The 12863-nt window shown below is 34.1% G+C and overlaps 1 protein-coding gene across 5 annotated transcripts in view; it reads left to right on the top strand.

Annotated features, from left to right (window-relative positions):
- palm2akap2 (PALM2 and AKAP2 fusion) overlaps positions 1-12863 on the top strand; it is an 86593-nt gene that overhangs the window by 61689 nt on the left and 12041 nt on the right. Inside the window, exon 1 of one of the 5 annotated variants that reach the window (XM_026219291.1) lies at positions 11590-11761. The exons of the other annotated variants lie outside the window; for them this stretch is intronic. Coding sequence (XP_026075076.1) covers positions 11753-11761 — 9 coding nt within the window. The 5' untranslated portion in view covers positions 11590-11752. Of the gene's footprint in view, positions 1-11589; positions 11762-12863 lie in introns of those variants that run through there. 5 annotated transcript variants of the gene reach the window in all.

Genomic DNA, 12863 nt, shown 5'->3' with positions numbered 1-12863 from the left:
GCCAATAGGATGAGGGTGACGGTCACACAAACGGGATTAATCTATATGTGCAGTTGCCATTTAACTTTAACCAGGTCATGTCTAAGATCGTTTCCAATTGAATGGCATTACAGGAAAGGGTCATATTCATCAAGTTTTTTTGTTGATGATGTTAATACAGTGAAAGTTAAAATAGGATCTAATGTATTTAGACTCTTCAGTCACACTTGAAAATGTTTGAATGTCATTGCATTAATTAACAATCTATCAAACAAAGTGGTGACTGCAAATAAATAATGCTAAGCTTTTCTCTGAACTTTCCTAAAAATCTTTGCAGTTACATTTAATATTTCTTCATTTAATATATAAAAGAACATTTATTACTATAAGAGTAAGCACAGGTGTACTTCATCACATTACCTATTGTATAATGGCAGGTCCTACCATTTTCTATATTCAGTATAAATATATAGGCTATTTAGTTAATTCATGAACCTCTATATAGCGCAGGCTGATTAATCTGATAGCAATGCCATAATTCACTACATGACACAAGCTATTTGGTCTTTTCATATCAGATTTAGTCACATTTGGTCTCTTTTCATATTAGCAATACTTCTTTTTGTGTTTCGACTGTATAATGTTGAATAAATGTATTATATCTTTTGTCTGTAGGCTGTCTAGTAATAAAGTTTCTGTCTGTTTGTTGGATCTGCAGCCAGTGAGCTTGCTTGCTCAATGTTACGATACTTTAGTTCTCTGTTTGTTGTAAGCAAGTGCGCTTTAAGGTGCCCTCCACCTCCCCCAGCTCCACCTGTCTATATCTGCTATAGTTAATTTCATGCTTGCTATTTGTGCAGCAGAAGTATGTTTTTATGTTCACAGCAGCTTGTTTTGCATCTGTTTTGCCAAGACCAAATAAATTATCACTGTCATATCTGTAAACATGCTGAAATATTCCGAGAGTTGTCAGTTATTATATCATTAATCATTTATCATTTTTATCTTAAAAAATATAGTTGTGTTTTTTCTCAGTTAGTGTTTAAATATGTGCTTGTACTGTCTTTCATTACAGTCAGGTCTACTGTGTTTGAGTTTGTTGTTTTTAAGAGTGCCTTAAGTGTTCAAATACTTTTTTTTTTAGAATACAATCAGAATAAGTAGTTCTTGGTGCAATCCAATAAGAGAGCGTGCTACTAGGTTTTGGAAAAGAACAAATGTCCCACCGTTGTGTAGATTGTTGATTGGATGTGTTTACATGAATACACCTGTGCAAACAGATGAGTGAAAAAACTGATGTGTGTGCTCTGATTGAAATCATGGTGGATATTCACCGCATCTCTCATCGGGACACTTTCATTCAAAGGATCAAAGCGAAGCTCAGATCAAAACCATAGCAACAGATGTGTGCCCTATAATGAGTCAAAGGGGAGAGGTGTAGTGCACTGTGGGAAAAAAACGCTAATCTCCATTAGTTAGCATCAAAATTAAGTCTTCTGCTCTCAATGTTAGTATTCCATGACAAGCAGCATGAAGGCTAACAAATGAAGTATGTAGCATTGAAATGTCTGTCCATTTTTGTGTATCATTTTGTTTGGACTCTAAAAAGGATTCAGGATATCAGAAATAAAACAATTCATGTTGATTTTAAGGGGGTTTGTTTTGCAAGGAGTGTGCCATGCTGACAACAGCACATAAGACATGCCAAAAACCCTGCGTGTGCACTAACAAGACAACTTCCTCATGCGGCCCTCATTTTGATTCCAGTCCCTGTGTGCACAGAGGAAAATGTGTGTGGTTTCTGTTTGTAGTGCATCTGTAATGTCTCAAAGCATAGCTGTTAAAAAGTGTGTGTGTTTTATATAGGCTTTACACATTAACTGGCAGCATTAGGTTTGAATGCATTGCAGTGTGTGTGATGTCTATAATTGAATGCAAATGCTGCAATTTTGAGTCCGGTTGCATCTTTAGAATCTCATGCACAAAGTCTTTCTTTTCATGTCTCCCCAGCATTCAGCCTTTTGTTGAGCTGCCTGTTTATAGAGAGAGAGAGAGAGAGAGAGAGACCCATGTTGCCATGACTGTTGCCAGCGTAGAGTCCATCTTAGTGTGTTTCCCAGTTAAATCAACAGATCAACAAGAGATACTGCCGACATGGTTTCATTTTGGATGATATTTTCCGCTTTTTTGGTAGGGGCATTGTTTTTGTTTTGAAATACTCATATAAAGAAGGAAAATAAATTATGCACATTGACAGCCAGTTAGAATGGCATAGGCTTTTTGTTCTTTTTCCAGATTCTTATATTATTTATTTATTTATTTATTATTTAGGAAGTCTACTGTTTTAAGTAGTAAGTCTAATTACAGAACTGCAGGGGGTTTCTGAGTTGATAAAAAGCATATAATTAATAATTAAATAATTCATAAGAAATAAAATAAAATAAAACAAATATTTCAAAATAAAACCAATCAAAAACACTAAAAATGGTATTCAATGTGACCATTAATTGACATCAGTCAGTTTATAACAGTGAGCGTGCCAATCTGTTTTTAAATTATCAAATGGCTCCAACGTTGTGTCAAATAGTGTTCCTCATGGTCCTCACAACTTATTTTAATAGAGGTAGTTTTGTAGCATGTTGCTAAGCTAACACCATGATACTAAGCATAGGAAACCGTACACAATAACATTTAGTACAGCAATAACTACAGTCCTGTCTGAATCTTTAAATGATATGACAAAGCTCTCCTGTTAATTATTGTAACTCCAAAGTCATTTGGAAAACGAATTCCATCCAATTAGTGCATGCAAATGTTTATTCTCTTATGGTAAGTGTGTGATTGTTTGCTATGAGCTCATGTTTTGACGTTGTGCTCACTCATGAACATGAGCATAAGATAACTATTAATTAAAGGAAACCAAATATGGCCTGGAAAACCCTGCCAGCAAACATCTGGGTAGAGAACACCATTATCCAAATCCTCTTCTCTGAAAGAAGCTAACAAGCTAGCATTAACTTCAAGGCTCTCTCCAAGCCAAAGCATTTGGACTTTTTAATTTAATGACACGACTATGGAGCTTTTTCCTTTGGCCCTTGATTGAGTTGTTCAGGGATTGTCTTTGGAATGGATTTGGGTTTTTTCCCTGACTTGCCTGACCTCTCACATTGTGCTGAAAGCACAAACAAATCAGCTGCTTCCTTCTGTTGAAGTCTGTCATCTGTTTAAAGGAGTTAAAATACAGTTGGATGCAGTAATGCTGGAGGTAAAACCTACAAAAATTCCTGCAGCTTCACTGCACGAAATATCTTTTTTTACTCAAAAGTGTGCATGGCAGGCAACAACTTCTGATTATCACATGTTGTCACCTGTACTTCCGATCTTTACTGAATATGAGATGTTGAATATTGAGGTGAAATCATGCCTTTTAATAAAAGCAGAAACTGTGTCAGCTGTGCTGTGTGAATCTGGGTCACATTTGGCAAGGACGAGCCGACTGGTGCACTACAGACATACAGAACGATCTCTGCTGCCAGTCAAATATGCCACAGGAATGAACTGTCTGGCTCTTTCATGGTGCATTATTAGACTGGATGCATTAATATAGTCATTTTTTAAGAAAACACCTCCTGATCATGCTTACAAGGAAGAATGGCCAACATATTGGCAGGACCAAACATTGGCTGTTTATGAACTTCGGGTGTAATATACTAAACTGCAAAGAATGGAGAGATGTTTTGGCATGTTATTTTGTGGAGGCTTGAATAGATGGTTAAAATTCTTACAGTTCATGGGAAAGTTATGTTATTATTTTAAAAATAAGTCATAGGAACTAATTACATAATTTTTATGGAAAGTAATGCATTACGTTACTTTTACGTTGCTTTTTAAATATGAGCAGGACTTGATTGTTTTTTTGAAGTTCTATTTATAACTAATGTAAAAGCCCTTTCACACCAAAAAGTGTAATAAATAAAGCTCAGGCTCAAGGGAAAAGTAAATTCACGTCTGTAGATCAGAACACAGGAGAAGAAGGTTCAACACAAAAAAATAAATAAGTAAATAAATGAAGCACAATTATTAGTTAATCTAAAGTTTTTTTTTTTTGCTTATTAGTATGGTTGAACTGGATCATCAAAGGTCAGCAGCAAAGACATTAGTTAACATTTGAGTTATTTAACATATTTAAATATTGCAGGTTTGCATCATATTCTGAGTTTGGATTTCACTGTTTTAATTCATTTTGATGAATATTAAATATGTTTTTGCGAGTGGGATGAATTAATGCACATTCACATTTAGTCTAGACCTACAGTAACATCATGTTCAACACCTCTGTACTTCCGATTTCTCCCAATAATGGGACAGGAGACTTTTAAGTTGATAAATGGAAAAAGTATCTCAGATATTTTCTTGTAAATTAAAAATTAATGCGTTACTTTACTAGTTACTTGAAAAAAGTAATCTGATTACGTAGATTACTTATGTTACTTGTAATGTGTTACTCATTACCCATACCCATTACACATACATAATTTGGGCTGATGGCTTCAACAAAAGCATATACCATTGTTTTACTGCTAGGTCTTTCTTTATCTACAGTATAGGGAAAAATATTTTTTTTCTTCTGGAAGAGGACTGTTGCACTCTATTGACTGCATTGTTAAAAGTGGGCTTACATATGTTTATCATTATTATATTATTTGGAAGGATGAGCACTGATTAATTTTGTACAATAAATCCTGGACCATGAATTATAATGTAAATGTGGTAAATATTGACTTAATTTAACCTTATTTTGTTTTGTTCAGTCAGTGCTGTAGGGAGCAACTGCATCAAGATGTTACTGACTCTGGGGTTTCTGTAGTTCTGTTCAAAGGTTCCTGAATCAAGAGCACTTTGACTCGCATCATTTACGATTTATTCTCTGTCATTATAATGTCCATCATTTTGAGAGAGTTATTGAGTGCACTTATACAACAGCTTCGATGGCAAATGGATTAGGGTTAGGGTTAGGTTAGGGTTGCTGTTTTAATGTGCAGTCCATTGAATCAAGAAACCATTGAAAATATGTTGAAATACACAGCACCTTGGCAGGTCCTCTGCCTCACTTTGGAAAAGAACCCAAAGGTAAGACCTTATTATTTTAGAGTTAAAGATGGCCTTGGAGCTGTCCTTCCTCAATTTGGTGGTCTTTAAAGTTTTTTTTTTTTTTGGTGTAAGCATGAGCTGAGTGTTGTCTGATGCTGTGATCATTAAGACGATTACAAATGAGTTCAGCTGTGAACTGACTTTAACAGAAAAATTGTCCTTTTGGATTATCGGCACACTGTTTTCCTGTTTAATAACGTAAAGCTGCTTTGATATGGTCTGTATTGTATGAAGCTCTACATAAGTAAAGTTGACTGGACTTGACTGCGGAGTGATGAGGAAGCTTTGCAACATTTAGGACAATTCTACACCAAATAAGTCGGATTTAAATCACAGCTTGTCACAAATGATCACTGAACAAACTATGAATTCAGATGTTTTTTTAAAAGAAAATGTATCAGTAAAACCTTTGGCATTGCTCTTTAGTATAATTTTGTCTTCTGTAAAGCAATATCAATGACATTTTTGGTGGGTGCCATTTTCAATGGCCCCTAAGCCAGGTTAATTTCAGGACAGTAAACTGTGTTCAACCAGCCGTACCAGTTGTAAATACTAAGGCTATCTGAAACAGTTTTACAATGAGTTTCACAAAATAATAGATTGATTCGGCTTCGCTGACAAGACCATCCTTGTTTTCGTTTAGGGTGTTGATGTTTCCCGGCTGACAATATCCAGATGACCCTCACCAAATGTCTTCCCGTAGATTAGAGGTAATATTTAGGCAGGGCATTGACAGGGTGTTAAGCACAATGTCCTGGGTTTATTGTCTTCCTCACCTCCTCGTCTTTAAATATGTTGTCGTTTTGGGCTACAAGGTCTACATGGACACCTGATTCTCTTAGGTTCGAACCAGCTCCTCTAAAATTGAAATCAGTTTTGTCCTTTCTTCAAGAGTTTTGTTGTTGTTGTTGTTGTTGTATTTGCACATTCTCCCACAAAGTGAAGACAGTAGGCAGTATTTATTTAAGCATTAAGTGTTCATGAACTCCAGTTACTTCCTCTCTCTCTCATCTGGCTTTGAGCTTCTCACTGTGGATGTGTTTTTCTTAAAAAAAAATAAAAAGCAGAGTTTCTGAAGACTGTGCTTGATTCTCTCTTTTAACCATTTGATTGAAGAGTAATTTGGCATTTTACCCTTAAATGTTAAATACAAATATACATATAAACAATTCGACTAATCAGGTTTTTAACCAGTAGTATGAGTTTCATGTTTATATGAAAACCTAGAAATGTATTAATAGTAAAAACAAGTTTATTTATGAAATAATACACATTTATGCTTAATGTAGCTTTAAACATTTTGAAACACTTAGTATTATATACGCAAATAATGTACATCAGTTAGGTATGGTTAACAACTGTTAAATAAAGAATAAAAAAAATAATAATTAACGTCAGCAACTTTTTATGTGATCTAATTAACAAAATATGTCATATTTTTCTGTGTGACACTGTAAAGCTGCTTTGACACAATCAGTATTACATAATACGCTTTATAAAAGGTGAAAAAAAGGGAAGAAAATGTCATTACTGTGACAATGGGGAACTCATTGTTTGTATAAGTTAATGTAGATTAATGTAAAAATAACTATTAATTAATAATTTGCAAACGATTTAATAAGTGATTTGTTAAGGTAACATATTATGAGGTTTTACTGATAAAACCAGCTTATGTTTAATGAATGACAGTCATGTAATATTTCGCTGTGCCCTAGACATACAGTATTGATTGGTTTAGCCCCATTTCTACAGCTTTCTTTCAAAAGTCACAAAGCATTTCTCTCTCACTGTGTAAACTGACGGTCATTTAATCGGGCTTTGCTTTTCTCATTCCCACTTCCATCCACGGGAAATCCTGTACCTTTTAGGTTCTGCAAGCTCTTAAGGTGCAACTGTGAAGTTGATCTCAGTTGATGTTGTTGATTTTGTGTAGACTGTCTTGAGTAAAACTGTTAACAACTGTCTTTTGAGAATAATTTAAACAGAGTTTCTATTTACACTAACTCCACCCACCAACGTTTGAGTCGGATAGTCAACTTTATGAAAGACAGTCAATAGCCATCAGTTGCAGTGGTGTAGACGGTAAAACGTGTGTCATATTATGATCGGATCGACCCGGGTTCGAATCTGTCTTTGGTGAACTTTATTTCTCTCTATTCAAATTTCAAATCATATCAGAAAAGCATTTGTTTTCAATGAAAATTCAGAAAATGATCAAACAGTTGAAAATAAAGTGTAGGTGTAGGGAGGGCTTTATTGTCCCAATTTAATAATTTGAATTAAAATTAAAATTTACACTAAAAAAGTTATTATGCATACTGTTTTGTAATGTACTACAATATATATTGAGCTGCAGATAATTGCTACTATCTGCAATAAGTGGTATAAATAGCAGAAAATCCTGCGATTTTAACATAATGTAAATATAATCTATACTGTAGCTATTTGCACTTATAGTGTAAATAGCATCTATCGCTAAGAAAATATGCTATTTTCACTTATTGTATATAGCATCTATTGCTACTTGCACTTAGTGGAAATAGCATCTGCTTAATATAAAAATGTCTTCTTCTTTGATCATCAAGCTATAAATAGGTAACGAGTTAGTAATTGCTAGTACGAGTGGGTTTTCGGTTGCTAGTATGTTTGAGGTTTGAATAACTGTTGTCATTTAATAGTATACTAGCCTCACTCACTGAGGTCTGTTATATCTGAGGAGAGCTGCCATTTAGCTCAGTTGCCTTTTATCTGACAGCTGTTCAGCAGGCACATCACACCTGGAATGACCTGCATGCCTCCAACTTTTCCAGCTGATGCTCTGTTGTTTGTGTTCTTTTGAATGGACTTCATGCACAGCCAGTGTAGAGAAGTCATTAAGAGCATTTCATTGATTGCTTGTGTGACAGTAGTTCAGGTTTTTCAAAATCTTGTGACTAGCTTTTTACAGTGTGACAAAACACTGCATTGCTGATCTTTATCACATTGATTTTTATCTCATAATTTTAATTTAGTATGCCATAATTTACATTGCTTTGTGTAATAGTTATGATTTAGAATATCATAATTTTGACCTTTTTTCCATTTTCGTTTTTGTTCCATAAATATTATCTTATAATTTTCACGTTTTTGGGACTTTCAACTTTTTATATCATAGTTATAGCTTAGAATATTCTAATTGAAATATATTGCCAATTTCATAAATATGACTTAGAATTTCAGTGTCTTAGAATTTCAACTTTGTCATGATTTCAACTTCTCATCTCATATGCTTAATTTAGATTTTTCATATGACTTAGTATCCCATAATTTCGTGAAATTTGACTCATATATATATATATATATATATATATATATATATATATATATATATATATATATATATATATATATATATATATATATCTTTTAGGGGTGCACAATAAATATCGGCTGATAGTTAATGCACATCTGGTCAGTGTTAACTGACAAGCTGTGCAAATCCAAGCTGATAATGAATGTGGATTTGTGCATCTTCTCTATGCATCTCTGTGCATCTATGTGAAATCACACACCTGATGGTATTTACCTCTGATTAGAGAACCAGCTTTACTGACGAGATGCGCATTAACTATATTTATCATGCACGCCTATTTCTTTTTACTTTTATGTCAATTTAAACTTTTTATAATATAAATATGACTTAAGTGTCTTATAATGCTAACTTTTTTTCATAATTCTTAACTTAAACGACTTAAAATCACATTATTTTGACTTTTTCAGTCATATTTTCAACTTTCATCTCATAAATATGACTGTACATTATAATTTCAACTTTTATGTCATATTTTTGACTTTCACTCTCATAAATATCACTTCATATCTTATCATTTTGACTTTTATGTAAATGATGAGTTTTTATGTTATAAATTATGTATCTCATAATTTCAACATTTATGCCATCATTTTTATGTCATAATTATGATTTATTTTGTTGCAAGACAGAACTGGGCTTCCACATCTAAAACACTTTTTTCAATCAGACAGCTTGACTGCAGCTATATTTACAGTACATCTTATTATTCAAAGCTTAAAGCACGACACAAAATACAGTCCACTGCATTAGTATTATTCTTAAACCACAGTGACACACGGACTGTGAGAGGAAGGAGCTCTCTAGCAGAGGATGACACACCCCAGCCCACTGCTACCAACATTAAAACACACTGCCGTTCCTTACTTTCCTTACAGATACCTTCCAACTCCAGAGAAGCCCATGTACCCATGTACTCTCTTGAGTGCTTACAACATTTCTGCACAATCCTTTTTATAAGAAATGTGAAGCGGTTTGATACTTAAATGAGATGAATTTCAAAACATCAGACGCTATTCAAATGGAAATAAAGACTCTCTGTCATTGATATGTCTGTAAAAGTGTCGTTTCTGGGTTGACATGAAGGTTATACTGCAGTCTTTGTATTTCTCTGAACAGAGCCGAGCATGTGGTGTTATTATTAGCACAAAGTCTCTTCAGCAGCCTTGCATGACTGAGTGGCATTCAGTTCTCAGTCTTGCCTGGATCTCTTTTGCTCTTATCTGTAATTCTATTGTTGTCCCATTTTAAAGGCAATTGTTGCCACAAGGACATTATAGTCTTATTCCATATAATCTCACCAAGATTTCGTCAGGAACGTACTGTACTAACTTCTATTTTGAGGTTTCAATGAAAACAGAAATCTGTTTAATCATCTACCAAAAAATTCACAGTATGTACATGACCTGATAAGACAGAAATATTACACGCTAGCCTTTGTGAGAGCAAATTGCTGAAAAGTGTGCGTCACCACTGATTAGACACTGAGAAAATGAACACAAATCGCATTTTAATTATTCAGTCTTTTTACGGGATGGACTGGCTGAATTGTGTTTTTTAGGGTTAGGATTAGCCAATAGCATTGGTAATATCTTTTCCATAGTTGGTAGTATAGAGAAAACTCAGTTTGGTACTCAGTTTTGCTCTCCAGCACTCACTTGTGTATTTGTGATGTGAAAAATACTGTGCCATCTTTGCACATAGGTGTGGTGAAGTTTCTGAGGCAATTACCTGAGCCGTAAATGCCATGTGAGCTGCAGGAGAATTGAGAGTGTAAAACACTTATAATCAAGTTTTTTTTTGTGTGGATACTTTACTCACATGCTATTTAAATACTTGGGATCTTACTTAATGGTGATAAATCAACATTAAAGAAAGTTTAATTCCTTGTCAATTTTGGGTGGGTAATTAAACTTAAAACAAAAACAATTTAATGTATTAATTGCAATTTAAAGTATTTTTTTTTAAGTTTACTTAACATACTTTAATGTTGTTTCTATTGAAATTTTATGTTGTGTATTTAAATATGTATGTAGGCCTACACATTTGTAATGACGTTGAAATTTAGTACATTTAAAATATATATTAACTTTAAATGTAATATTGAATAACACTACAGTTAAATGATAATACTATAACAGTATGATAGAATACTTGACATGTGCTTAATGTTAGTCAACACAAGGCGTGATAAACAAAAAATAATTTAAATAATGATTTAAAGTCTTACATTTGACATTATTAGAAAGTGCACAAGTCAGCTCAAGTGTGTTAAGAAACATAGCAATGAACTCCTAAGTGCACTTTTATTTAGTTCATATGATTTTATTTGCAAGTAGTTTATTATTATTATTATTATTATTATTTATTTTATTCTTTTAAGATTTGAAGTACACTACAAGTGCACATTCAACACAATTAAGCACACTTCTTTTTCACAAGGGAATTTATTGCCTTCAAATTGTGCATTTCAGGATAAATTTATAATTGCAATTATAATTCATTTATAATTGCAATTTGCACACAGTGTGTACAAATTCTTGAGATATCGGGTATGAAACATTTGAATGCAGCCTTCCATTTAATATTTAAATTTGTTATGTTTCATTAAAAGAAAAAATCATCATTCAACTATAGAAATAAAGCTTTATGAATTAAATTCAACTAGAAATAAAGCGCAACATCATAATTTTTCTGTGTTGTGGTGAAATTTAATTAACTTTGAGTCAGCAGTGAATAATGTTCCACCCCAGCCGTACTCTCCTTTTAAGGTGTCTGCCAGAGTCTGGAGACTCCCTCGGTCCAGGTCGGTGAAGGGGTGAGGGCGTACGGGGGGCGCCTCTGACAGAGCGCTTCTTTGTGTGAGTACTGGAAGAGACCACACCCCCTTTGCTCATGATATCATAGCCAATAGTTAGCGCAAGAATTTTGACTCCTGGGGACAGACAGAAGAGAGAGAGAGACATTGTAGGAGAAGCGTGGCCAGTGGTGTGGGGTGAGTGAAGCATGCGGGACACACACACACACACACACACAAGTGAGGAAGAGGGGCGGGGTGGAAGAAGTGGCCAAGAAAAGCCCTGCTTGTGTTGTCCTGGGCAGGGTTTCACTGGGTCTCCTCAGAGGTTTATAGTTTGTGGTGTTGGAGGACGACTGTTTCTCAGATTTGTCTTAGCGGGACACTCAGGACTTCTGGTCTGTGCTGATTTTTCTTTTTTAAAATAAAGGATCTCTAATTTTGTGGTAGAAGTCTATTTACAAATTTGAAGAAGTATGAAAAAGGTAGGGAGAAACTTTATAATTTGGGTTCAAATGTAGAAGGTCTAGTTTCAGATTGGTTTTGAGTCTGAAAAAAGTGATTGCACATTTACACAGTTGTGTACATTTAAAAAAATAAAGGTTCTTTATTGGCATCTGTGGCTTCACGAAGAACGTTTTACATCCAAGGAATGTCCTGTTACACAAAAAGTGTTATTTATAGTGTAAAAAGTTTATTTAGATTAATTTAAAATGGTTATTTTAAGAACTGTTCACTGAAGGTTATTTGGGGAACCAAAATGGTTCTTCGATGCCATCAAAACAAATCTTTTGGGGAAATTTTTTTTTTAAGAATGTATAGAGCTATGCTATTTTATCCTGAGGTTTCATATTGATTGATGTGTTTGAGAAATATTTAAAATCTCTTCTTAAACTTTTATAAGCATGAACCTTAATCAAAAATGTGGAATTTTTCTGTTCTTTGACTTGTTCGAACGGCTAAAAAAGAAATTTTGATACAAACCAAGTGACCAAATGAACCTTTTTTTCAGACTGTCAAACACTAGTGGAACATGCTCATATTGTGATAAACACATCTGTGTGTACCTGAGTGAAAATTACATTATAACGTCATTAAATATCACTTGGAGAACAGTTTATGAAAAGTCATTGTTCAGAGATTACTGAGAAAATCTTTAGCATTGTTTGTTTACCAGTGCCACTTATTGTAATGAAATCCATAAGAAACATACATACATTTCTAAATATGGCTTAAGTGCCCAAATACTTTTTGGGGGCCGCTCTTTTTAAAGAGAAACTAAGCCCAAATGTTGTAAACAGGCGTCTGTCTGACTAACTGCTTCCAGATGCTGTGAGGGCAACAACATGCTGAATGTCTCATATATAGGCAACGATAGACTAGTTTCAAGTAAATGTAAAATGACAAATGTGCTCAATATGCCCTTAAACACATTAAGTTGTATAAATATACAAGGTGTTTATCTCAATCCATCTTGGTGTTTTGCAGGTTTATATACACACACAATTTAATTAGGTGAGGCAGGGCTGTGTATCCTTCATCACTTCCATTAGACTGCCGGAGCCTGGAAGACAGCTGAACTATGCC

This window comes from Carassius auratus, chromosome 35 (assembly GCF_003368295.1).
Source record: "Carassius auratus strain Wakin chromosome 35, ASM336829v1, whole genome shotgun sequence".
Taxonomy (NCBI): Eukaryota; Metazoa; Chordata; class Actinopteri; order Cypriniformes; family Cyprinidae; genus Carassius; species Carassius auratus.
The sequence above is the reverse complement of the archived record's forward strand: the minus strand, read 5'-3'. Positions and strand labels throughout refer to the sequence as shown.